General features: G+C 36.1%; 2 protein-coding genes and 2 pseudogenes across 2 annotated transcripts; 3 read left to right on the forward strand and 1 right to left on the reverse strand.

Annotated features, from left to right (window-relative positions):
* The first annotated feature begins 3,768 nt into the window (after positions 1-3,768).
* LOC106350744 lies at positions 3,769-9,769 on the forward strand. Its single transcript, XM_048759763.1, has 3 exons — positions 3,769-5,359; positions 5,597-7,493; positions 9,703-9,769. Exons 1-3 carry the CDS (start codon positions 3,769-3,771, stop codon positions 9,767-9,769), a joined length of 3,555 nt encoding a protein of 1,184 aa, XP_048615720.1.
* Positions 9,770-10,958: 1,189 nt separating this feature from the next.
* LOC106409118 lies at positions 10,959-13,286 on the forward strand (annotated as a pseudogene).
* A 5,388-nt stretch (positions 13,287-18,674) lies between these two features.
* On the reverse strand, positions 18,675-20,450 carry LOC106408714 (annotated as a pseudogene).
* Positions 20,451-21,109: 659 nt separating this feature from the next.
* On the forward strand, positions 21,110-25,161 carry LOC106409659 (protein ENHANCED DISEASE RESISTANCE 2-like). Its single transcript, XM_013850245.3, has 16 exons — positions 21,110-21,299; positions 21,389-21,545; positions 21,724-21,798; positions 21,887-21,940; positions 22,016-22,081; positions 22,151-22,337; positions 22,417-22,463; positions 22,549-22,649; positions 22,780-22,940; positions 23,016-23,087; positions 23,186-23,625; positions 23,690-23,917; positions 24,024-24,176; positions 24,270-24,509; positions 24,593-24,694; positions 24,788-25,161. Exons 2-16 carry the CDS (start codon positions 21,393-21,395, stop codon positions 24,875-24,877), a joined length of 2,169 nt encoding a protein of 722 aa, XP_013705699.2. The 5' UTR covers positions 21,110-21,299; positions 21,389-21,392; the 3' UTR covers positions 24,878-25,161.
* The last annotated feature ends 1,839 nt before the right edge of the window (positions 25,162-27,000 follow it).

Genomic DNA, 27,000 nt, shown 5'->3' on the forward strand with positions numbered 1-27,000 from the left:
GACAACAAAAAGAATGACTACTTTAATATACGGGGATGATGGTTTCTCTGTTCTAACTCAAACCTGTATGCAACTTTTGACACAAGAAAATATTTAACAAAAACTTAACTAACATAAACAAAATATTACTTGAAAAGGAAAAGGCAAGAGAGTTTTTAAAGTGTGGGACTTTACCGAGATGATTGAGGTGTTATCTATACCAGGGACGCTGCAAGTGTTGGGTTCAGATAATAGACAGAAGTTAAAGGAGACAATTGTATATATGGTAGACAACAAAAAAGAATGACTACTTTAATATATGGGGATGATGGTTTCTCTGTTCTAACTCAAACCTGTATGCAACTTTTGACACAAGAAAATATTTAACAAAAACTTAACTAACATAAACAAATATTTTTATACAATATCAACTTTTGATAAAAAAATATAGCTTTCAAACACTGAGTGGACATCCGATATAGCTTTGAAATAGCTTTGAAACACATTAGAGCAAATTATTATTCTTTATTTTGGAACTTTCAGCAAATTTTGCGAAGTCTAGTGTCCTATTCGGAACCAGTTAAGCGAATTTCTTGTTAAATTCTTCTTAAGGACAATTCTTCTAAATAGATCAATTTCAAGTTTTGATCACAAAAATAGACCACAAGAAGGAAAATGACCAAAATGTTTTATTTAATAGGTAAAAAGACCATAATACCCTAGATATATACAAAAATAAAAAAAAATAAAAAAAAATTAAATTTTTTTTTTATAGTTTTAGAATATATGTTTTAAATTCGAACTTTTTTATAAATTTTTTTTTCGAATTCTATTTTTTTTTATTTTTTTTTCAAATTTTCTTTTTGTAATTCGAAAATATTTTTTGAAACTATTTTTAAAATTTTTATTTTCAAATTTTTAATATTTATTTTTTATTTTATTAAATTTTAAATCTCAATCTAAAATCTCCACCCTTTAACTCTAAACCCCAAGGTTTGGATTAGTTAACCCTATGGATATAAGTGTATATTTACCTCTTTAATGAAATATTTTGGTTATTTTGATCTTTAGAGTCTATATCTGTGATAGAAACTTTTTAGTTCTATCCTAGACTATTTCTTAATTTTTAAAGCACTTCGAGCAAATTCCTATTGGAATCTGCTGATGTGATTCGAAACAGTTCAAACTATGGAGGATTCAAAATTTCATTTAATATATTTGTGCTTTAATTTCCCCTTAAACTATATGTAGGAAGAAGCCCTAGCCGCTCAGGAGGGGATGAGAATGGCGACTCCACGATCCAGATAGACTTGACGTCGATTCTGCACTCGGCGGTCTCTGCATCATCGCAGGGGAGACTATCCGACACTCCCTGTGTATCGAGGTGGTCCCACGGCGTTTCCTGGAGGTGTCGTAGCTGCTGTCTTGTTCACGCTTCCCGTTGCTGCTTCGTCGCTTCGCTTGGTGGAGAGAACCATTTCGGATCTGATCACCACGCTCTGACCACGCTAGATTGGAGCTTCCTTAGAAGCTTTGATCCCTCTGATCATCACGTTCTTTGACGTGGAGGTCACCAGAACTAGCCGCTGCGTTCACGTTCCCTGATCTGTTCGCATCCACTCTCATCTGATCACTCACGTGTCCCCAAGCTACAGCACGAATCTCTTTGATTTGGCTCGGCGAACCTATACGAGGATCACGTAGACGCTAAGTATTCATGGGGTCATCTTACAGATCACGTTCTAGCCACATGGCAGACATGAAAGGAAAAGGTATCCTTTACGAGGATGATGACGCGCCGATCATTCTGATGGATCAGGATGATTCACTGGTTGCTAGCGAGTTCAGTCTCTCGCTTATAGGCAAGGTTCTCAACCTGAAGAAACAAAACGTTGAGAAGCTACTTCAGAAGATGCCATCACAATGGGGCATGGAAGATCGCATTACGGCTAATGACCTGGGCAATGGGAAATTTCTCCTTAATTTCACTTCCGAAGAGGATCTCAGCTCTGTTCTTCGACAGGGTCCTTTCCATTTTAACTTCTGTATGTTTGTGCTGGTGCGATGGGAACCCATTGTTCATGATGATTACCCGTGGATCGTTCCTTTTAAGGTTCAAGTGATTGGCCTCCCTTTGCATCTTTGGACGGATACAAATCTTAGGAACATTGGGGCAAGATTAGGCCATGTTCATGTTGATTCTTTGGATGTGGCTGAGGGCAGTATGCTCATTGATGTGGACTCTAGGAAACCCCTCAAATTCTCAAGGAAAGTGGAGTCGAAGGACGGAGATGAGGTCACCATTGAAATCAAGTACGAGAAGCTTTTTAAGCACTGCTCTACATGTGGTATGCTTACCCATGAGAAGGATCATTGTCCTTCTTTGGATGTGCGATCGCGGCTTCAGTCTCAACCAGAGCGACCTGGTATTTTTACGAGGATGCAGGTTCCACAGGATAAGGCACAGCATCATAACTTTCACACTGAGCAGAGGCCAAATGTATACGACCGTCAGCCTTATGGGCAACGTATGGAACCTGCCAGACACGCAGCTCAGTCGAGGTATGGCGAGGATGACAGGAAGTATGCACAAAGGACGCATCAGCCTGGTAATCTCCGTGCTACGCATTCTGATAGGATCATGAGACGCCATAATGATCCTAATCGGAGCAATAGATATGGAGCTTCTAAGGGTCCGTATGACCGTAATCTGAAGCAGACTTGGCGCGAGAAAGCTGTGCCTATTAAGCGTCCAGTCTCAGCGCCAATGGCGCCAGCGTCAACACCAACAAGCTCTCGACAGATTGTTCCTTATGAACAACCTACTGGTACAAGTAAAAATGGTTCCCACGGTGTGATTGAGTATCAAAGCGGCAGGCCAGGAGAGTGTATCAGTGCTAGAGGTGCTAAGAGATTGGCCAGTGCTATTGTAACGCCATCACGTATTGACCATGACATGGAGGAGAATGTCACAAAGCGGGCAAAGGAGCTTACTCGCTCTCTTTCTTTCACGAGCCTTAGTGACCACGAGCCGGTAACCGTTCCTGCAGACAATCAGATTATTGGTGCTTTGAATGACATGGATATTGAGGACAATCAGGAGGATGGAATGATGGAATGTGAAGGGATAGATGAGGATTTACTTGGATTTGACCTCAAAGAGATGGAAGAGAGAGAAGGGCAGCAGGCTGTGAGCAGTGTTGTGAGGGGGCCTGCAACTTCAGAACCTGATAATAAAGGGTCGAAGCACAGCAGACAAAGTAATAAAATGAATGTCCCTTTGGGCCTTCAGAGCAAAAAATTTGAGATCCTTCGTCGAGGATCTCCTCGGAAGTCCTCTTCTTCGTCTCACGGAGCTCATATGGCTAGAGATTCGAGCAGGTCAAGGAAACATGACCATAGTTCAAAGAGGCAGAGAAGTGGTGTTTCCAATGGAGTGTCCAAAAGTGATGGATTGATGGGTTCCAAAAACTCATCACATGAGTATAAATGAGGACACTCAGTTGGAACTGTCGAGGGATTGGAAACGACCTCACAGTTCGACGCCTTACGGAGATGTGTGAGAAGCATCGCCCAGGACTTGTGTTTCTTTCTGAGACGAAGAATAGGAGGCCGCTGCTGCAAAACATTCAGGCCGATTTAGGATTTGATCATTTATTTACCGTTGAGCCACTTGGCCTTAGCGGAGGTTTAGCTTTATTTTTTATGGATGATTTTCGAGTTAATGTTTTATTTTCGAATAACAGAATGATTGACATTGAGGCAATCATTGATGGAATAAAAGTTTTCATGACGTTTGTTTATGGTGACCCTGTTTTGGAACGACGAGATGAGGTTTGGGAACGTCTTACGCGTTTCTCAACAACTAAAAATGGACCTTGGTTCATGATAGGAGACTTTAATGAGATAACATGTCATAACGAGAAAACAGGAGGAAGACAACGCCCTGATAGCTCTTTTCTTCCTTTTAAGCAGATGCTTAATGATTGTGGCATGTTAGAATTTCCTTTTACGGGTGATATGCTTTCTTGGGTGGGGAAGAGAGCAGGAGGATCAACAGTTCGATGTCGCTTAGACAGAGCAGTGGGAAATGCGGACTGGCATGAGAAGTTTCCCCACTCGACTGTTAAGTATATGAGGCTATGGGGATCGGATCATCGTCCGATTCTTGCAGACATACTCATAAAGCCAACGAGAAGATCCAGGAAGTTTAAATTTGATAAAAGATGGTTGGATAATGAGGATCTACGGCAAGTTATCCTTGATGGATGGAAATCTCCTGATCTTCCTCCAAACGCGAATATTATGGAACATATTGCCAGCTGCAGGAGAGCCTTGAGTGAGTGGCGGAAGCAAAATAATGTCAATTCGGCAAAATTAGTGGAGGAACTTAAAGAAAAGGTGGAAGGCTTGTATGCAGATGATAATGCCACAACTGAAGAAATTGCTGCAGCTCTGAAGGAACTCTCACATGCTCTTAAAGCGGAAGAGATGTTCTGGAAGCAAAAGAGTCGGGTGTTTTGGCTGAGAGAGGGAGATAGAAATACAAAATTTTTCCATGCCTTGACGAAGCAAAGAAGAGCAAGAAATAAGATCACGCAGCTCTTAGATGAGAATGGGAATATTATTGAGGATGAGGAAGGACTTGTAGCCATTGCTACTAGTTACTTCAGGCAGATTTTTGAATCATCGATCCCGGAGGAGATCGCGGAGGCGCTGGCTCAGGTGCCAACAACGATAACTGGTGCTATGAATGACGACCTTACAGCTCCGGTCTCTGAATGGGAGGTCAAATTGGCACTTTTTGCTATGCACCCAGAGAAAGCTCCAGGACCAGATGGGATGACTGCACTTTTCTACCAGAAATTTTGGGATATAGTAAAGGAGGATTTAACTCTTATGGTTAATAAATTTCTTTTCGAGGGGACGATGGCGAACGGACTGAATGACACAAATATATGTCTCATCCCGAAGATATCAAAACCTAATGCAATGACTCAATTCAGACCCATTAGCCTGTGCAATGTCAGCTACAAGATAATCTCTAAAGTCTTATGCCAGAGGTTGAAAAAAGTGCTACCAGGTTTGATATCGGAGACCCAGTCAGCCTTTGTTGCTGGGAGACAGATTTCAGATAATGTTATGATCGCTCAGGAGTTGTTCCACGCATTGCGAACGAAACCAAGTGGACGAAATAAAAGGATGGCCATCAAGACAGACATGAGCAAAGCATATGATAGGATGGAGTGGTCGTTTATTGAAGCTGTCCTGCGTAAAATGGGATTCTCAGAAACTTGGACTAGCTGGGTCATGCGATGCATTACATCGGTGAAATACAAGGTTCTCATGAATGGAGAGCCAAGAGGGAATATTATTCCAGGTAGAGGACTAAGACAAGGAGATCCTTTGTCTCCTTTCATTTTTATTCTATGCACGGAAGCGCTCGCTAGCCTTCTTAATCATGCAGAGATACAAGGGAAGATAACAGGGATGCGTGTTACACGCACGTGTCCGTCGGTATCCCACCTTCTCTTTGCTGATGATAGCCTTTTCTTCTGTAAGGCGGAGCCCCGTGAATGTGAAGAAGTAATGAAAGTAGTCAGGAAATATGGTCAAGCATCTGGTCAATGCATCAACTTCGACAAATCCTCCTTACTCTTTGGTAAGCGGATTAATGCAAATACGAGACAAGAGATTAAAGACGCACTTGGGATACAGAATGAAGGAGGAATGGGAACATACTTAGGCATCCCCGAAGACATAAGCGGGTCTAAATGCAAACTTTTTGCATTTCTGAAAGATAAGCTGATGCATAGAGTGAATGGATGGACAGGTAGATGGCTCTCAAAAGGTGGAAAGGAAGTACTGATTAAATCCATTCTGCTCGCTCTTCCGACATACGTCATGTCAACTTTCCTGCTCCCATTGGAGATATGTGAAAATTTGGCAAGTGCCATTGCTCAGTTCTGGTGGAGCTCGAATCCCCCAAAAAGGGGAATACATTGGGCGAAATGGGAGAAGGTCTGTCGATCCAGAGAGGAGGGTGGAATTGGCTTCCGACTGATTCATGAGTTTAATCTGGCGCTTCTGGCGAAACAACTATGGAGATTAGTACAGTTTCCTGATTCCCTGGTCGCCAGAGTTTTACGGGGAAGGTACTATAGATTGAGCTCACCACTGAGAGTAGGCCCGGTTAGCAGCCCATCCTATGTGTGGACTAGCATTTCTGCTGCAAGAAAATTGCTGTTACTTGGGATTAGACAGAAGATTCACTCAGGCTATGAGGTTAAGGTATGGGAGGATCCATGGATTCCATCGAATCCCGCTAGGCCAGCTGCCCCCATAGCTCCTGTGATGAATCCTAACATGAGAGTAAGCGATCTTATTGATCAGGGATTGAAGGATTGGGATGTGGGACTATTGGAGAGCTATGTTCATCCTGAGGATATACCACTCATAAGGAGTTTGGCCATAAGCTCAACTCACCGTCGTGATTCTTTCTGCTGGAACTTTACAAGGAGTGGCCAATACACGGTTAAATCTGGATATTGGGTGGCGCAGAATTTATTAAAGTTAACAGAGGAGAAGGAAGTTTTGGAGCCAAGTATTACAAAGCTCCAGGCCTTTGCGTGGAAATTAAAGGCCCCTACGAAGATGTGCCATCTTATGTGGCAGTTGTTAACTGGTCATGTGGCAGTAACGAGGAATTTAGTTAGACGCAATATGAGGTGTGATAATTACTGCCCAAGATGTGGAGAAGCAGAGGAGACTGTCACACATGCAATCTTTGAATGCCCACCAGCCCGTCAAGTATGGTCTTTATCTTCAACTCCGACGTGCCCAAATATTTTTCCGGTATCGAGCGTCTACACAAACATGGATTATCTATTCTGGAGGAAAAATAGTATCATGGAGCCAGAGCAAGACAGGGATCCTTATCCCTGGATAATATGGTACATTTGGAAAGCTAGGAATGAAAAACTCTTCAGGGGAATAGATAGAGATCCTCTGGAACTAGTTAGACATGCTGAAAGTGAATGCCACGCATGGTTTGAGGCTAATGAAGTGGTACAAGCAGTATCACAAGACACTATAAATGAGGAACCCCAAGCCGTATGCTTGGGAAATATTTGTTTATTAGATGGTTCTTGGACACTTTCAGCTAACTTTAGTGGATGTGGATGGACATTGATGGATAGCTCTGGGAATAGTCAGCTTATGGGGACAAAAAACTTCCCTCGACGTGAATCAGCCTTGCATTCAGAGGTAGAAGCACTGCGGTGGGCGATGGAGAGTATGCTGCAGCACTCGACCTGCCAGAGCTTTGGGACAGACTGTAAGGAACTGATTTCTATGGTTAAGGATCCTCAGGCGTGGCCAAGCTTTGCGACGGAATTGGAGAGAATAGAGACGTTACAGATATGTTTCCCGGACTTCAACATCACTTACGTTCCACGGGCGCAAAATCAGACAGCAGATTTTCTAGCCAAGACTGCTAGATCTTTTCGTAGAGAGTTACATTTTGTTGGTTGTTCTATTCCGGTTTGGTTACCCAGACCACCTCAAGTTTGAGTAATAGAATAGCCTTTTGACGTCAAAAAAAAAAAAAAAAAAAAAAAAAAAAAACTATATGTAGGATTAGCTTTCATTTATGTACTTTAGATTCTGTTTAGTATTATTACCAAAAAAATAAAATTAATGAAGGGTTTAAAACTTCCAGTAAATACATTAATTTCCATTCCTCCTTCTTTGTGTTAAAATTTGTCAAAAAGTGGTCCTTTTCATTTTTTTAAACTTCACTACTTCCATTTATTGATCAATAACTACCTGTTACATGTACAACTATCTCTAATTTATTCCACAACTAAAATTTAAAGAGAGACACTAATTCCTTGTAACCAATATTACTGTGATCTTTTTAAAAAAAAAGATAACGACAAATGAAATCAACATTGTGATCTTATCTAAGTGATCTAACCAATATTGGTGCAAGTGTTTGATGATAAATATGTGGCCATGATTAGTAACTTTGAGGAACTATGGAATGACGTTTTAAACGTGATTCTGTAAATTTTTTGCTAATCAACAAAAATTGTGAAACGAAAAAAAATGCAAAAACGCAAGTTTTTGTTTTCGGTGACAAAATACCATTTAAAAATTATAAATAAATAGCAATAAACTTTTTAAAATAGTTATGTTGTAAATAAAATTATATTATAATTTATTTTATAATATTATAAGATATCAATATATTTTTAAAACATATTGAAAAATAAGCTAATATTTATAGTAAAAAGTAAAGTATATTTAATAAACATATGAAAAATAAGCTAAATAGTTATAACTCAAACCTTAATTATGATTTTAACTTTATAAGTCTAACTTTTTTTTTGGTGACAAAACATCTAGCTCATGTACAAATCTATTTATGAACTTTGGGATCTTTTCCCCACCCGTTCGCTAATTTTATCTCTTATTAGTTATTACTAATTACTAATTACAAATCACAAAACATGTACTAATTACAAATCACAAAACATTTTATTTAACAGATTTTTGTCGTCAGACAACATTTTTATTTAAGGAAAATTGCACCGTATAGCGCTCAAACATTTAATAATTAACTCAGTGTCCATTTACCCTAGCTTTTCACTGTTTTCCTTGTATTTTCTGTAATATTGCCGTACCTCTTCGAAACCGGGAAAACCTGCTGCATTAAAAAATTAAAGTAATCACACATTTTCAGTAAAAAGGTAGCCGTGTTTCTTTTAGAATCACACCCATGTATACAGTTACTTTTCACCGGTAAAAGATGAATAGTATCACAAACGAGAGTCGCTCCGTCTTCACTTCTGTCGTTAGTTATCTGGACAGAAGACGTTTGCGAAGCCGGTTTGTTTGTTTCCTTACCGAAACCTGTTCTCCAAATCTATAGAAGAGACGCTAAAGTGAAAGGCCATTGAGATTGTCGTCTCCCTCCGCGATTTGCCGTCAAAGCCCAAGTTCCAACCGCTTTACCCTAGTGTCAGTTCATATTTGGGTCTTACCTTCGTTGAATCTTAATTTCTTTGATTCATTTTGCTGTTTACCTTGTCACGTTGTAAGCATGTCATCGGAATTTGCCACTGGTTGGGTTTTATGTTTTTGTCTTCATGTAAAATGGACGTAGTTACTGTATTTGCACAGTTTTGTTTCATCCTCATGTTGCTTACTATGGTTTCTTGCTATTTCTTACCTCGCTTCTGGATTTGGAGTCTATTGGGTTTGGATATCTCGTTTGTTACTAATATTTTTTTTATTCACACTGACTATTCCATTTGGTTTATTTTCCATTCTATTTATTGATACTATGTTACTTATATCTTATCATGTGTAGTCTTAGACTGTGTATATGGAATCGAATTCGCCTAGTTTCAGAACTAACATAGTATATAATCTACATTATCAATGTTGTGTTACGCATGCTTGTATACTATATAATCTATATGTAAATAGTCAGCAAACTATTCTACTAACAAAGATCGTATTGCTTATTCCATATTTTTGACCCACATAGTACTATTTCATGTCATGTAGTCATGTACCTTAGCATGCCTATATCCATAAAGAATAGGTGTTTCCTAATGTTAATTATATGTTATATCATATCCAATGTTTTGTTAGTTGAATTTTTTTTTAAAATATTTCAGTTCACTTGTGAATAATTGTTTTGTTCTTTCGCAGTGGTACAATGGACGAATTAGACCTTCATGGCAGAATGTTTGAGTCTGGATTTGATCCATCAGGGTGAAGAATCAACATCGACGAAGACGAAGAAGATGATGAAATCTAGGAATTGACGAAGTCAAAACGAATATGAGATTGCAGAATCACGGTTGGTAAAGACGAGGAAGGATATACTTACATATTTATGTACATATTTGTGGGCTATCATACTATTTAAGATATAGTCTACTTTGTTCACATATTTCTATACTACATGAAATAGAAAAGTCTATCGTGCTCTTCAAATTCAACAGTTCTCATATTTGTAATGAAAATTTTAGGAATACCAAAAAAATATAGGAATACTACTTCCTCTCCTCCTCAAGCTTGCCATCCATAGTCTACTCGCTTTTTCTAACTGTTGCAGTGTAATATTTGTTTATTTCTATTCCATTTGATGAACATAGAATAGAAATGCTATTCTACAATATATTAGAATGCGTTATGTTTTGTTGTTGTGTTATTTATATGAATCTTGGTTTATGATCAAAACTAAATATTTACAAATTAGATTTTAGCATTTACTTAACAACACCAATACAAGCTTCACACAAATTCATATTATTCTATTTATAATGATTATGTTCACATTTTAAAAGTAGATTATCAAAATGAATGGTCTACATTGTATAATCTAATATTACATAATATAGTTTAAGATTACATAATATTATGTAATATTTTATGGTTTTGATATTTGGGCTTAGGGTTTAATGATTAGAGTTTAGGGTTTAGTATTTGGAAGATGGAGGTTGAGGTTTGAGACTACATTAACTTCTTACATGCAAACATAGAAATTTCATAATTTCTTCAATTTGTACTATACTATTTATTGTGTTATATTCTATTTGGGTTTATGGTTGATATTTGAGTTTAAGGTTGATATTTGAGTTTAAGATTTATATTTGGATCTAGGGTTTATTGATTATGATTTATGGTTTTAGTATTTACGGGTTGGAGGTAAGCTTGTTTAGACTTTATTATATATGAGTTGAGATGAGGTTGGTGTCCTAATGGTTATAATCTTATAATATTTTGGCTACATAGAATAAAACACTCTGTATTTATTTTTGTGGTCACTAAACGTGTGAGATAAATAGTTTCTCTTTCTTTCATGTGTAAATATGTTTGTGGCAAATAAGTATGTGATGTGAGCTTTTGTTACATGATTGATTGTAAATAATAATGATTCATTTATGTCCATAACTAAAAACGTAAGTTTTCGTCACGTCATCTTTAGTTTCTTTTCTCACTGGTAACTTGCACCCAAGAAGGGTATAACCGGAGAAAATCTGACCTAATTGTTACCGCATCAATTACGTCAAAATCATTGCCATCCTCTTAATTATTCTTCACATTTTAACCTTTTCGCAAATTAACCCATTTATTAAATTCTTTTGCTTTTTCCTCCAAAAAAGGGCCAAACTTTATCACATGATATTACTCTTCTACGTGGGCACATAACCCAAGAAGAATTATGAAACCCGCTCCGATTCAGAAGGGAGATAGATGGGCAAGATGAAGAATCAAACACAAACACCAATTAAAAAGCTTTATTTTCCGTCTTCTCTCCCTCTGTAACAGAAACAAAGTCTCTGTTTCTAACATTTTTCCTCTGTTTTTTTCCCGGGAAACAGAATGAAAGTTTCCCTCTTCTTTTTCCCGGAAGGAGAGATAATTGTGAATAGGTAGCTGCACCCACCTTAAGTTTCGTGTCGAGATTAAAGAAGATTACATATTTATCATAAAAATTCTTGGGCTTTTTTTTCTTAATGATATACCTTCTTCTGGATTTTGAGAATCATCACTTATCTTCTCTGTTTTGGCTTTGCAGAAACTTTTCTCGCAATTCGTTAACGGCAAAGTTGTTAAAGGTTCCTCCTTTGATTAGATTCACAAATTAGGGCTTTTGGGAACGTACTTAGCTTGTCTATATGTGTCTAGCCATGGATTCTGAACAGAGTTTTCCATCAAGAGACGTTGGGAAATGCTGCGACTTTGTTTGTGATTATTCCCTTGGGGCATGTACTAGAACGGTGAAAAGAAAGTTCAACGAAGAAGGGAACCTTATGTTGTTGTTGTCACGAGGCTCTTCTGATTCATCTTCAACCGCAAGGTTACTAGTTGAGAACGAATGTGCTGCTCTACTTGAGGATCTTTCTAGCCAGAGGAAGATAGTGAAAGATCTTCACTTGGAGCTTGAAGAGGAGAGAAACGCTGCTGCTTCAGCAGACAACGAGACAATGTCCATGATACTTAGGCTGCAGAGAGAGAAGGCTTGAGATACAGATGGAAGCTCGACAATTCAAAGGGTTTGCTGAGGAGAAGATGACGCATGACCAAGAAAAGCTCAAGGTTCTGGAGGAGTTGTTGTATGAGAAAGAGCAAGCTATTGAGGCCTTGTCTTATGAGTTTGAAGCTTACAAGGATAGGCTGCTGAGCTGTGGGTTAACTGAAGCAGAGATGCATGATCAGGTTCTCGGTTTTGGTAGAGACTCTAGCACGGTTGGTATAGATGTTTACCCGTGTGAATACACTTTGAAATGTAGTGTGGATGATGAGAATCCGAGCGGACCAGATGGTAATGTTGAGGTTGTGGAGAAGGTGATGGTTGGTCAGTCTCCATATTATGATCCAAACTCTCCTTTAGAAGCTGCTAAAGATATAAAGGGGACAGACTCTCCTATGTCTTGTAGTAGTGATAGAGTTTATACTATTGACTCGGTTCACGTGGGAGTCTCTGAAGTTAAGATTGACGACGAGCCTAGTAAGATTAGCAAGGGAGAGTTGAACGGTGATCACTGGCATTCGCCTAGATACCAAGAATCGGTGGTCATGACTTAGCATGGAGTTAACGAGCAAGATATTGAGAAGCTTTACACAAGGCTTCAAGCACTTGAGGCTGACAGGGAGTCATTGAGACATACCATTGTATCTATGCGAACAGACAAAGCTCAGTTGGTGTTACTGAAAGAGATAGCACAACATCTATCAAAGGAAACTGTCACAACAAAGAGGCGACACCCGGTTAGCAAAATGCCATCTTTCAAAGCATTCTGTGTAGTAACGGTCTTCAAGGTAAAAACAATCATAATCTCTCATATGTAAACGGTCACAGCATGAAAATTGGTATCTGAGTTTCCCCCCCATTCTTGTGTGTGTCTTAGTGGATTGTGTCTTTTGTTTCTTGGAGAAGGAAAGCCAAGCAAAACAAGTAAGAAGATTAGCCTGTTAAAACACTTGCTTTATTTTTTTGGTTTTACTGCCTTCTGATGAATGCAGTTGAATGCAGGTATGTGTACAATTTGTCAGCAAATAATATGGGGATGCTAATGATTCTAGGCGAGGGATCTCGAACTAGGAGATGGAGTTGTTTAACTAGTTCACATGTCTAGATATCCATTCTTTTCTCTCTCTTTTGGCATAGTTAGTTAGTGCAAATTGAATGTATTTTTCTTTATTGCAAGACATCCAGTCAAATACATGTATGGATGGTTCAGATTCTTGTTGAATATATTAATCCAAAGTTGATCATTTTCCTCTTTGTTTTTGGATCATACTTCTTCTCAAGGAAAGATCATAACATAAGTCTTCAGACAAAAAAACTCATCTCCTATTTATGAAAAGAGAGGATTCAAGGTATATACAGATCACGAGGGAGACAGTGTAAGAGTTGTTCCAATACTTCAAGCTCTTTAGATGGCCTGATCTAAACTGAGGGCAGACGCATCATAGTTTGTTTCTCCTGTATTTCTGGTGAAACAATGGTGCACAAACCTGGCCAAGGTTGTGATTTTGTATCTCTGAGCCTAAGATCATCTGCAATGGTGTTTCATTTTCCATTTTTTATTTTATTTTGAAACAAATTTTGCTCTACGGTGCTTCATTTCTTACTTCAAATTTGAAGCTATATATTTATAAATTTGTCTTTACCTTTTACTTATATTTATCTTTTGCCAAAATAAATTATAATGTTACTATGACCCATATAATTTTAAAGATATTATTTTCATCTACATGAATTGTTTATATCAAAAATCATGAAAATATTCATTTCTAAAAGAAGTTATTTCAGTTAAAAAGAATCAAAGATAAATAAACTTATTTTTTTGTTTCAAATTACTTTTGTTAATCACTTATAAAAAAATACATATATGATGATTCTTTTATAAAATATGAAGTTCATCGTTTGTTTATTTATGTTATATAATAGTTTTATGATTATATGATCTAATATATATGACTGCCTCTTAGAGCACCTTTAATGGCAAAGAACCTACATCAAGTTCTTAATGATAAAGCATTAATATTTTGATAATAATTTTATTTTTTATTTAATTTTTGTATTTTGTACCAAAATTTATTCAATTAAAAGATGATAGCTGTACTTAGAGTTTTTAAAGGAGCTCTATGAAATTGGCCTACAGGATATTCTTCTAGCACTCTTTATTGTTTTTTTAATTTTTTAATTTTTTTAATTAGTTTATAACTCCTCTACATCCTGCCGATGGAGTAGGCATTAGGTTCCACTACCAATGGAATGTAACTCATATTCTATTTCTACATACACGGATCTATGGTCATCTTCCTGCATATCTTCTTCTTCAACAACGAATAAGTGTTTCTCCTCCAATGATGATGTCTTAAAGGCTATAGCATACAAACGACCATCGTTTGGAATCCATTCAAAAACATCCCCAAACTTCGAATAATGTCCATCATAGTCAAAGTGTATGTTTGTAGAAGAATAACCTATTGTTTGTTGTATAAAAAAAATTTAAAACCATTAAAGTCAAACCTAGTTATATAGTTATATCATTAAAGTTATACTAAGTTATACCTAGTTATACAATTATGCTACTAAAGTTATACTAAGTTAGTTATACCTTGTTACACATTTTTGTTAGTAAAGTTTCACCTAGTTACATATTTTTGGCATTAAATATTGACCTAGTTACACATATTTACGGTTCAACTAATACCGAGTTATACAAAGTTATAACACTCTAATCTAACCAAGTTTTACCATTTAATTTATACCCTAGTTATACTAGGTTTTCAAGCTGTTTCGCCTCTTCAATTCAAATAAGAATTAACTTTGATTTCCGACATTCTTTATGATCATATCAGTTGTTGATTATCCAATTTCCTAATAGACAAACAATCCACACTTTTCAATCCTTCATTGTGAACACAAATATGAACTATTCTATCTGATATCACAACTACAAATCTTGTAAATCGTGTATGGTTGATTCAAAACATGAGGTTTTACGACGATTTAAGATACAGACCAAGCAAATGCTTTACCTGAAGTTGATTTGAGCTGTGTTGGAGATCAATTTCTCAATGATTCAGCATCCAAGCGAGGAAAGCAAGCTTATTTGATTTGAGCGCAATTTGCGGAAACCCGACGGAGGAGAGAGATGAGAGACGGAGAAGAGAGAATGAGTTAGAGAGAGAAAGATTTTGATTGGTCATATAGAGAGGGACGCTTTCGACATTAACCATATATACGAAGCGTACGAGAATATAAAAGAGTGTGAAAATTAGTAAGAGTATGACAAAATATTTTTTTGCCTCATTAAGATCATCCGAGATTATTCCATGTATGGAGAAGAAAATACAATTTCAACATTGTTTTTAATTTATGGAGACGATACCCCCACTTTCTTAATATTTTAATTTTAAGCCCTTATTCTTTTCACTTTTAAGATTGAACTTTTGAAAGTTACTAAACCAACATTTTCATTCTTTTTCTTTGCTAAGAATGTAAATGTCCTTTCTAAAAATGAAGATAAAGTGTAACAATAAATGTTTTAACTATTTGTAAAACCTAAACAATTAATTGCACAATAAGAAAAACGTGGGAGCAAACAACAATCGGTAATCCATAACAAAATAGCTATAAAAAATCCGAAAAAAAAGTCTCAAGCTGAGGCGGGCACTTGCAAAGCAAAATGGAAATTTGTTTTATCCGGTTACAAAAACGAAGAAACATTCCACTTGGGATCAAGACGAGAGTCGATGGAAAATTGCCCTCAAAAGTCAAAACCTATACCACGATGTTCAGCCCATAGACACTAAAATTCGGACCTAACACCAACAAAAATTAACAGAGCTTAATAGTAGGAACTCTCTGACAGAGCCGAACCACATCACCACCCTAAAACCACTAACCAGTAAAGTTTAGTAGCATGAGCTCAAGTGCTCAACCATAACTCCAAGCCGCATGGTCACTAACTAAGGCGTTTTTTTTTTGTCAACTATTTCTTTCAGTCAAATAACATAAAACACAAAGTTTTCAACAATCATACATTCAAGGCTCGTCTTTGCCAAAGAAACAACCTGAACATAATCAATACAAGGAATGAAGCTAAAACATAGAGGATTGAAGAAAGTAGCAAGGCTTCTACAGTCATGGAGAACACCTGCGATCTCGTTCAAAACAGACCCTCAGCTCAGGGTAGATATGAAGACTTGAGAGTCTGAGAATATATGAAACCTAAGGAGGCTTAATTCCTTAGCCTTGAGAAGAACTGAGCAAAGCATCAAAGCTCCAACCATGAGTGAAGATCCCACCAACGCTAGAGAAACATCCTTTGCATCTTGACAGTTCCAGACAATTTCACAAAGGAGAGACATTAAAGTCTCAAGGGCCATCATGGCCAAGAGGTTAGTATCAAAGATTGCTGAAAAAAGAGCTAGTGAGGTCATAGTTTCTGCATCTGAGATAACCATCTTCAACATAGTGTCCCCTGTAACAACGCCACTCAAACCAACGAGAAGGTTTTTCTTTCCCATAAGCCACAATGGAAAGGGGGACAAACTCATACTCATCAATCCTAATCTCCATAAAGCTGAACCGTGATGAAACAATGCTAACATGATACTAGTCCGAAGAACATCCTCATAGCGAGGTAGCAGAGTGCTAACTGGGAGTTCATCATCCTCTTACAGAGGTAAACTGGATCTCATCCTAAGAGTTAAAGAGAGAGTAACATCCTCACACTGAGGTAAATAGAGTTTCAACAGGCAGACATCACAATGAACTTTCCTCAAAAACGATTTGTTCCAAAGAGGTACATAGACAATACCTTCACAAGGCTTGTTGGAGAGGTACGATAGTCTAAGGGAAACAGCACTACCAATGGAATTAATCGCTATATCTGAAAGAGGAGACTTGAAATCCCAAGCTTGGGTAAGTGTTCCGAGAGAGACGCTATGGAAGTCGCTAGAGAACGAGTCTAAAGGCCGAAGACGGTGAACAAGGACGAAGAACGAGTCTGGAGAATCTGGTGGTTCAGGTGGGATGATAGAAGTGAGAGTTTCAAACGCTACCGAAAGAAGCTTAGATGGTGGGGGATCAGGAGGAAGTCGGCACCGCGACGGAGAAGGAGCCTTCACCATCAACACCATGGAGGAGGTGGACAGATTCTTCAGAAAAAAGAGGTCTTGGCGTCAGATCTGGAACGGCGGAGATAACTAAGGCGTTTAATAGTATGATTGTATGAACGTAAATGATCTTTTTTGTTTTCACTTAACAATTTGTGATAATCGGTTCTTAGACGATGATTTCATAATTTTAACTCTGGAAACTCTAATAATAGATAGCTTTAACGAATACATTATTAAATGTAAATGAATTAATCTTTTTAAACTGATTTAGGTCTCGAGAAAATGAATAATCTTCGGATGAATCGTTTTATTAATAGGTTGTACTTGTACCATCAACTTATGTGGTCTTCTTCGCTACTAAGATGTTTTAGATTTTTTTTTAGTTCCACAAAGATACATTTTCTATATTGTTAAGTTATTTTTTTATACTTTTGAGGAATATTAATTAAGAATATTTGAATTGATTAAATTTCATTGGTGGAAAGTTATTGGAAAGTGTATAATAAAGTAAAAAATAAATTAAATTATAAATATTTATTAAATTCTTAATAGGCGTGCATACTCTAGAAAATCTTAATCTAGGAACAGAGGGAGTATGTTATTTTCTCCTCCAACTGTACCTATATTTCAGCAGTCAAAAGCAAATCTTTATTGTGCCAGTTTAATATATATTTTCCAACACGAAGATTTTTTTTTTCTTTTTAATGAGAATTTTATTAATTCATCCCAAAAGGGCGTCGTTACAAGCGTTTAAATTCGAGCAAAAGTCGGTACAACAATGATATTAGCAGATCTAACTATGCAAGATTTATTAATAGGATTCATGCAAGATTTTTCGGACAGGAAGATCTTGCATGTAACGAAGGAAACTTTTACTATTTATGAAGCTCTAGAATCCAGCTAAATTGTTACAAATACACGTGCTACAACGAGGCAGTCACGTGACAAAGCAGAGCCTAGATAGTGAGGATGGTGGATCCATGTGTTACCACATCATGGGCACATGAGGCCATGACTGAGATATCAAATAAGGTGACTAAATTGTGTATGCATGTATGTCTTATCAGATTTAATTTGTTCAAACCTAGTAAAAGATGTATAGACAGATGCTAGATGGATAAGAACTGAAACATTATGTATGTAATACACATGTAAGAATATATTTTTTTGCCAACAAGATATATTGTGCAGGCTTTAATGATTTAATATTCTCTACATTGATCCAAAGAAAATAATGAGAATACATTGATCACACTGATACAAATGAAGAACCTACATATGTTGCTCACATACTATATTAAAAGATCAAGAATCATTTCTCGCAACTGTATCATTCGTTTAGCCATCATGTATATCGATATATGTGATGTTTAATAGTAGTAAATAATTATTCTGAGAAAAAAAAAACCACAAATAGTTTTTATGAACATTAAAAATCACAAATATTTACTACAAGAGTCAAATTATAACCAAAATACTACGTTTCTACAACTTATGATTATTAAACTTAAGTTAATAATGCAACAATATACATTTTAATTATCTATATGCATGTAAATCAAATATATAAGTGATTAAATGTTAGTTTTGATACATTTATTTGAAATGAAAATTGCAGTACTACTTATAATGAGTCAAATATGTCATTATTTTATATTGTTTGAGTAATCTAGCTTACGTTATAAGGTTTAGGATAAAATGACAAAATACCTGATGCGATGAGTGGAAATAGGTTTCGTAAAGGAAGCTTGAGGAAATCCGATTGCCCGAGACTGATGATAAGACAAGGATAGAAAGTGTAGAGAGGCATCATCGGACTTGTCCCAACCATTACTCGTCCTCCACCATACATGTGATGGTGGTTGTATAATATTGCGGTTGTGGCTGAGGCTGTGCATAGTATCCATTCATATAGGTTCCTCCAATGTACCCAACTTTCTGATCATTAAACCATCACACACAAATTTGTTTCATGAGTATGGAAGATCATAGTGCAAGCATATCAGTTTTATTAATTTAGAAATCATGAGACTTACTTGATTGAAGGTCATGTTCGGGGGTCGGGGCAACGTAAGAGGACGGGTGCCTATAATTTAATATCAAACCGACTAATTATATATATTTATTGATTTTAAGTACATTTTAAATTGAAGAAGATCAGACCGTAGAAATTAAAAATAGTTTACCCATATATAGAAAGGAACGGCCTGATGGTGGTGTTGATGTTGCGGGTGTGTGAATCCCGCAGGGTAGTACCATTGAGCTTGATTATTCCCCACATGTCCTGGCGTGGACCTACTCACATTCTTTGATCCTTCACATGTCAAAACATCATATTGATCTGGTGAAGTTATAAGATTGGTCTTGAAAAATTAGATGGTTTCTAAAAATTTCAAATGGCATCAATTAATGGTGTTTTAGTTCCATTTACTCGATATTCAATCCTTGGAAGGTCTCTTATGCTGAGTTTGGATGTACATCCTGCCTACAAATTGTTTGCTGCCAAAACATTAACTAATGATTTGATTTATTTTTTATACCAAAATTGTACATGAAAACCTTATATAGCATTAGAGATCATATACACATGCACCATACTACCCATAACGTACGATTCCTTTAACATTACCTGCATAGAAAATTTCATTTTTTTTTGAACCACAAGCATAGAAAATTTCATATATGACGTTCTAACCAATGTAATTTATGTGTGTATAACTTTTTCCTTTTCGTTATATGTTTTACGTGTATATAATTAAGTTATATATTTTCACTGCTATTTTGATCATTGATCAGTCTAGACGTTTTAAAATGACTACTTTTCCAGATGTTACGAGACTGAATTTTTGCATATGCGATATAATTATACAAAAAATTTTTTGATATAAAATAAACTTAGATGAACCTTTCTTGAGGAGAGGCCATGGTGGGCGATCTACGAAGGCTGCCACTAAGAGAGGCAAGATTGCAGCTGGCACGTCGGCCATTGATGACCGGAGTCGAGTCTTCGCAAGCCCTCTTTGCGGCTTCCGCATCTTTGAAAGTCACCTACAAAATAAAAACATAATATTAAATATTTGAGAAACAAGGAAAACAAAGTTTGATAAATTAAGAAGAAAAGAACAAATAAAGAGTGAAGAGGAACATACAAAGCCGTAGCCTGTGGAACGGTGAGTGAATTTGTCGAAGATGATGACGACCTTCAAGATATCACCGTACTTGATGAAATGATCATGCATTGCTTCTTTATGAGTGTCCCAAGCCAATCCTCCTACGAACACTTTGGTCAGTATGACAACATTGATGGGTGAGGCCCAATTTATGTGTTGGCATCATTATTTTTATGTAATGAGATGAATTTGTGTTTAGAGTATGTAACAAAAATAATTGGTTGTATTCGATCTAGAATTTAGAATTGGAAATTGATTTATTCTTCAATTAATTAATTTTTGTTAAATCATTCTAGAAAATCATTTAGATCTTATTTTTTTTTAAATTCCACCAAAATACTTTAAAAGACAAATTAAAATATTTTCAATAACATAAGATTTCTAGAAACACTTTAAAACTCACAAAATAAAATATTTTCAATAACATTAGATTTCAAAATACATTGTGAATTAACAAGTTTAATAACTAGATTTTTTGAGTGACTTTTCTAAAATTCACATTTAAAAAGCGGACTTTTCATTTAATACAAATCAGTTCAACATATCAAATGAATGCAACCATTGTGTGTCTTTCTTTGTCTTAGCTTTAGTTGTGGAATATGTTGGGCATTTCCTCACTTGTCAGTCATTCACCTTACGATTTAAGGACTTCCGGAATCGGCAAAACGAACAGGCAGATTTAAATAAAAGAAGCTAATTATAGAATTTAAAGATGGCCAATCATTTAGCTTCTCATAAATAGCAAGCAATTTTTAACCATCAAAATTAAAAAGTTTATATCCAAAACGAAATAAAACAGCACTAAAAAGAAAAGAAAGAACATAACAAAATAAATAAACAAAACTTCCTTTGCAACTGATCTTTCAATAACACTTTCGGTTCTCTGTTTCGCTGAGGCGGAATCAGAGAATCGCTTCAAGTTAAGCATTCGAGGCACAAGAAGTTTTGTTATAGCGAATCGTTTACGGAGAAGAAGCATTTCAAGTGGTAAATAAAATAATTCCTGGTGATTTTTAATATTTTTTTATAATTTGAATTGTTTTATGAAATGCAAAACTAAGAACAAGTTTTTCTAGAAAAATGGAAATGTCTCGAACAGACGGAAGAATGGAAGGTTGGCTTTACACCATCCGACATAACCGGTTTGGTCTTCAATTCTCTCGTAAACGATATTTTCTTCTTCTTGACAACAACCTTAAAAGCTTTAGATCAGTACCATCAGATCACAATGAGGTTTGTATTTCTTTTTTTCATTTCCTCATTTTGTTTATGTGTTATGTTCAACAACCTCATTTAGTATATTGAGAGATTTACGTGTAGATTCAAGATATTGACATGAACAAGTGATGTGGAATAAACGGATGAACATGGGATATCTTCATGTTCTTATTGTTTTTCTTTTTCTGTATAGGAGCCTGACAGAAGAGCATCCCTAGACTGTTGTATTAGGGTTACTGATAATGGAAGAGAGAGTTTCCATAGAAAGGTACCAAGTTTTGGATACTGATAGTAATAAAGCTGCAAATCTCTAATTTTTACACTTTATAAGTATTTTTTGTCATGTGTTGTTTCAGATCCTATTCATATTTACACTTTACAACACTTCAAATCATTTGGATCAATTGAAGGTTTGTTTGGAAGGTTATTTTCTGTATATATCATGTTTTTTATGCTTCTTTTTGTTAACTTTTAACTCTGAACAGCTGGGAGCAAGTAGTCCTGAAGAAGCAGCCAAATGGATCAGATCATTACAAGATGCTTCACAAAAGGTTCTTTAATTTTTATTACATTATATACATTGTAAGATTGAGACTAAAAGAGTTTATTTATATTTTCAGGGGTTTCCTTTTCCGGATTGTGAATTTGTATCTCATGCTCAGAAAGGACTTGTGAAGCTTGATCTATCCAAGAGGACACGCCGCAAAGTTTCAGTAGATTGGACAAATTACTCATCACTGAATGTTGAAACAATAGCACCTGATGTCATTGCTCCTTCTCCATGGAAAATTTTTGGATGCCAAAACGGTAAGAAAATACAATTATCTTTTGTAACTGACTTGTGACTCAAGAAACCGTTGGCCTTGCCGATCTTTTGAGTTTTCAGGTTTACGCCTTTTTAAAGAAGCTAAAGACTGGGATTCACGAGGAAAGGTAAAGTTTATTTTGTTCATTACTGCAGTTTTGAATCATAATTGGTTTTCTTAACTTTAGTTTCTTTTACTGAAACCTCTTGCAGCATTGGGATGATCACCCTGCAGTAATGGCAGTTGGAGTCATTGATGGTACTTCAGAAGATATCTTCAATACACTAATGTCTCTTGATCCTTTAAGATCAGAGTAAGCTCTATAACTTTGTTCTGTGAGGTTAACCAACCACAATGGTCTAGTACTATACATGCCGTACTTTCTATGTAGGTTTAGAGATTAATCTGGTTTTTGACTTGGGGTTTACATGACTTTCTTGTAGATGGGACTTTTGTTTCTACAAAGGCAGTGTGGTGGAGCATCTTGATGGACACACAGATATAATCAATGTCCAGTTATACAGTGATTGGTTGCCCTGGGGTATGAATCGAAGAGACTTATTGCTGAGACGCTACTGGAGAAGGGAAGAAGATGGAACCTATGGTTAGATAAAATTCTTGAGATTTTCAATCCTTTGAGTCTCCAGGTTTATAAACTTCTTAACATTGAATATCACAGTGATACTTTGCCACTCTGTTTATCACAAGAAGTGCCCACCAAGGCGGGGTTATGTTCGTGCTTGTGTCAAAAGTAAAGTTTATTACCTCACATTCTAATATGGTTTTGCGTTAAAAGTTAAAAGTTGACTTCATAATCCTTTATTTATGCGTTTTGCATTCTGAACGTAGGTGGTGGCTACGTGGTGGCTCCGGTAAGCAAAGGGAAACAATCACTAGTAAAGCATATGGTAGCCATTGATTGGAGAAGCTGGAACTTATACATGAGGCCGTCTTCTTCAAGATCCATAACCATCCGTGTGGTTGAGAGACTTGCTGCGTTACGTGAAATGTTCAAAGCGAAACAAGGACATGGCTTCGCTGAATTCGTCTCAGGGGAGTTCTTAGAAACCAAATCCTGCTTGTCCAAGGTCAACATTAGACCCCTTATAACAGAAGCCAAAAGGGTTGATCTAGAGCTTGTGAAGGCTGATGAAATGGAGAAACCTTCTTCAGCACGCCACAGTTTGATGGACTTGAATAATGTTTCTGATGAATTTTTCGACGTTCCTGAGCCCTCCGAGTTCGATAGCTTAATTGATAACTCTCCCTTTTCACAAGGACACTCTCAGGTAAATCACTTCTAGTTGTTTTGCTTGTTGGTCAAGGTAAATCTGAAAGTTGTATGTGTTTCAGCTCAAGATACCATCACCAGCTGGTATTGTCAAGAAACTTCAAGATTTAGCCAATAATAAGAAAGGCTATATGGATTTACAAGAGGTCGGTATGGATGATAAGAGCACATTCTTCTATGGAGCCACTCTTCAGAAAGACCCAAATCTTACTATGCCTTGTAGTTGGGCTACGGCAGATCCATCTACATTCTTAATTCGTGGAGAAAATTATTTAAAAGACCGACAAAAGGTTACACTGTTTTCTAGATACACAAATATGTTTGTGTTCTTGAAATTTTGTTAAACGTAAGTCAACACATATGATAATGATGCTGCTGGTACTACTTAAACTATAGGTGAAGGCAAATGAGACATTGATGCAAATGATTGGAGCAGACTGGATAAGTTCTAATAAGCGAGAAGATGATCTTGGTGGACGTCTAGGCGGTCTAGTTCAGGAATATGCAGCCAAAGGCGGTCCAGAGTTTTTCTTCATTGTAAACATGCAGGTAACTTTGAGATAAGCTTCTATTATTCTAAAGATTCATTGATTTTATTCATAGTTAAGAGACACTAATTGATATCAAATGTATATAAATCAGGTCCCTGGTTCAGCTATGTACAGTCTAGCATTGTACTATATGCTGAAAACTCCATTAGAAGAGCATCCTTTGATAGAGAGTTTTGTCAATGGTGATGACGCTTATCGCAATTCGCGCTTTAAACTCATCCCTCATATCTCCAAAGGTTCATGGATTGTGAAACAAAGTGTTGGCAAGAAGGCTTGCTTGGTGGGTCAGGCACTTGAAGTTCGTTACACCCGAGGAAAGAATTACTTTGAGGTAAAAGATAAAATCAAAATTTATGTTAGATGTTATCTCTGCTAACAAAATCATAATGTTTTTGAGCTTGGTTTCTTTCTCAGCTTGATGTTGATGTTGGGTCTTCAACTGTTGCAAGAGGTGTAACCAATCTTGTTCTTGGGTATCTTACCAACTTGGTTATAGAAATGGCTTTTCTGATACAGGTAAAGCAAAGCTAATCATGCCCTTAAATTTGTTGAATTGTAAGATTTTGCATTATGGTAATAATTTTTGATGTTTTAACACGTATTATGCAGGCAAATACAGAAAATGAACTACCAGAACTGCTACTAGGGACTTGTCGGCTCAATTATCTCGATGTTTCAAAATCTGTACAGGAAAGATGAGACATCCCGAAGAATAAACAATAACGCAGGAGCAAGGGATGTATCGATTTTTTGTTACTTTGTAAAAGCTGTGTTTTTTTTTTTTTTGAGAAAGGGCCTACTGTGTTTCTTTTACCATTCTTTATTACGTCAACTCGTTTATACAGTCAAACTAAGGTCTAGAAAGAAAGAACGAACCTAGTCTGTTTCTCTGTGTTATCTGTCGAACATTGGATTAATAAACTTGTTGAAAAGAATAAGATCCCATTTGACCAAAAAAAAAACATAAAAAGAATAAGATCCCACAATAGCGCCACAGTTCAGTGTTTTGCAATATAAAAACTCAGGAAAGAGTTACTTGCGCAACAATCAACAGCTCCTCTTCTCTCACAAGAAACTCTAAATCCTTACTAATTTGCATTCAATCACAAGCAACAAAGACAATTGATAAGTGTTCCTATACCGTTTAATCTAGCTAGAATTGGTCTCTACTAAAACTTCGATGTGTCAAATCAAAATAGATTATGCCATTTCAATTAAAATATTAAAAAGGAATTTAAACTAATGAAAGACGGATTTATATGCATGAACTACGATATTTTAACAATTAATGTAAGGCAGATTAAATAGATGAACTACAATGTTTTTTACTTAACATGTTTACCAAAAAACGACAATTTTTTAACTCTCACAAATTTGTTACTATAATTATATAAAAATATTAAAAACAAAAAATCAATATATATACATATATTATTATTAGTGTCAAACAGATTAACTCTACATCATTGCAATTTTTACAATATTTTTATTAAAATAAATATATCATAAAATTATTTAACAGTTATAGCCCCATGCAATAGCAAAGGTTATAACCTAATTTATTACTTACTAAAAATATATTGTTTAATAAATTAATTTAGCTTGTTTTAAGATTGTTGATTCGTTTGAATCATAAATGTCAACGTAAAGAGTGGAAACACATATTCATTTATTTCTCAGTTTTGATAAGTATCTAATTAGAAAGAAAGAAAAATCTAACTGGAATTATTATTTTATTTTTTTTCTAAAGGCAATCTAACTGGAATTATGGGACGACATATCGATGCGTGCCTACGAAAGCGAAGGCGTCTATTTCAGGGGGTCACAAGTTCATCCGGCTCATTTGTCGGCAGTCGGCACCGACACCTCTCTAACTGTTCTTCTGTTTTTACAGTTTTTATCTTATTTTTCTTTGCCACTTCAAACACTATTTTATATTTATTTTCTTAGAAGTAAAGAAACTTTTGAATAAATTTCATCTTGTAATATTTTTTATAAATTACTATTTGTTGATATGTCAATCATCGTTTCATTTGTTGGATCAAGCTTAAAATAACTTGAGTAATAAGTTATTTATTTCATACCGAGTTATGGAATAGGGAATAGAAAAGTCATTAAGTGTTTAGGAGTTATCTAAACATTATTATCTAGTGTGTTTAGGATTTTATATTCTTATATATGGCGATGTCAAAGTGTGACATAACATAAGGATTTTTGTGATTGAGAGAGCTTAAGGTTTTGAGTGAGTTTCGTTAAGAGATTAATAAGAGAGTGATTTTTATTAAGTGTGTTCTTGAGAACGTGCTTCAATATTTGGTATCAGAACTTTAGGTGCGATACAGAGAGAGGTATTGTGATCAAACACACACCATAAGCGACGACAAGAAAGACGAAGGCATGATAAAATCGAAGGAGATCGGACCATCTTCCATTAAGTGTCCCATGCTTAATTCTGCACACTATACAATATGGGCCATATGGATGAAGATTGCACATGAAGATTGCACTCAAGGTAAACAAGGTATGAGAGGTTATAGAACTTGGAACCAAGGACAAAAACAAAAACAATATGGCGATTGCATTACTGTTCCAATCTATACCAGAAGCTTTAATCCTACAACATGGAGACCTTGATACCGCAAAAGCCGTGTGGGAAGCCATAAAAGCTAGAAATGTTGGAGCTGATAGGGTTAAGGAGACAAGACTACAAACGCTAATGGCTGAATTTGACAGAATCAAGATGAAGGAGTCAGATACGATTGATGCGTTTGTGGGAAAAAATTCAGAAATCTCATAAAAATCAATTGCACTTGGTGAAGTCA

The sequence above is a fragment of the Brassica napus genome, chromosome C6, assembly GCF_020379485.1.
Source record: "Brassica napus cultivar Da-Ae chromosome C6, Da-Ae, whole genome shotgun sequence".
Classification (NCBI taxonomy): Eukaryota; Viridiplantae; Streptophyta; class Magnoliopsida; order Brassicales; family Brassicaceae; genus Brassica; species Brassica napus.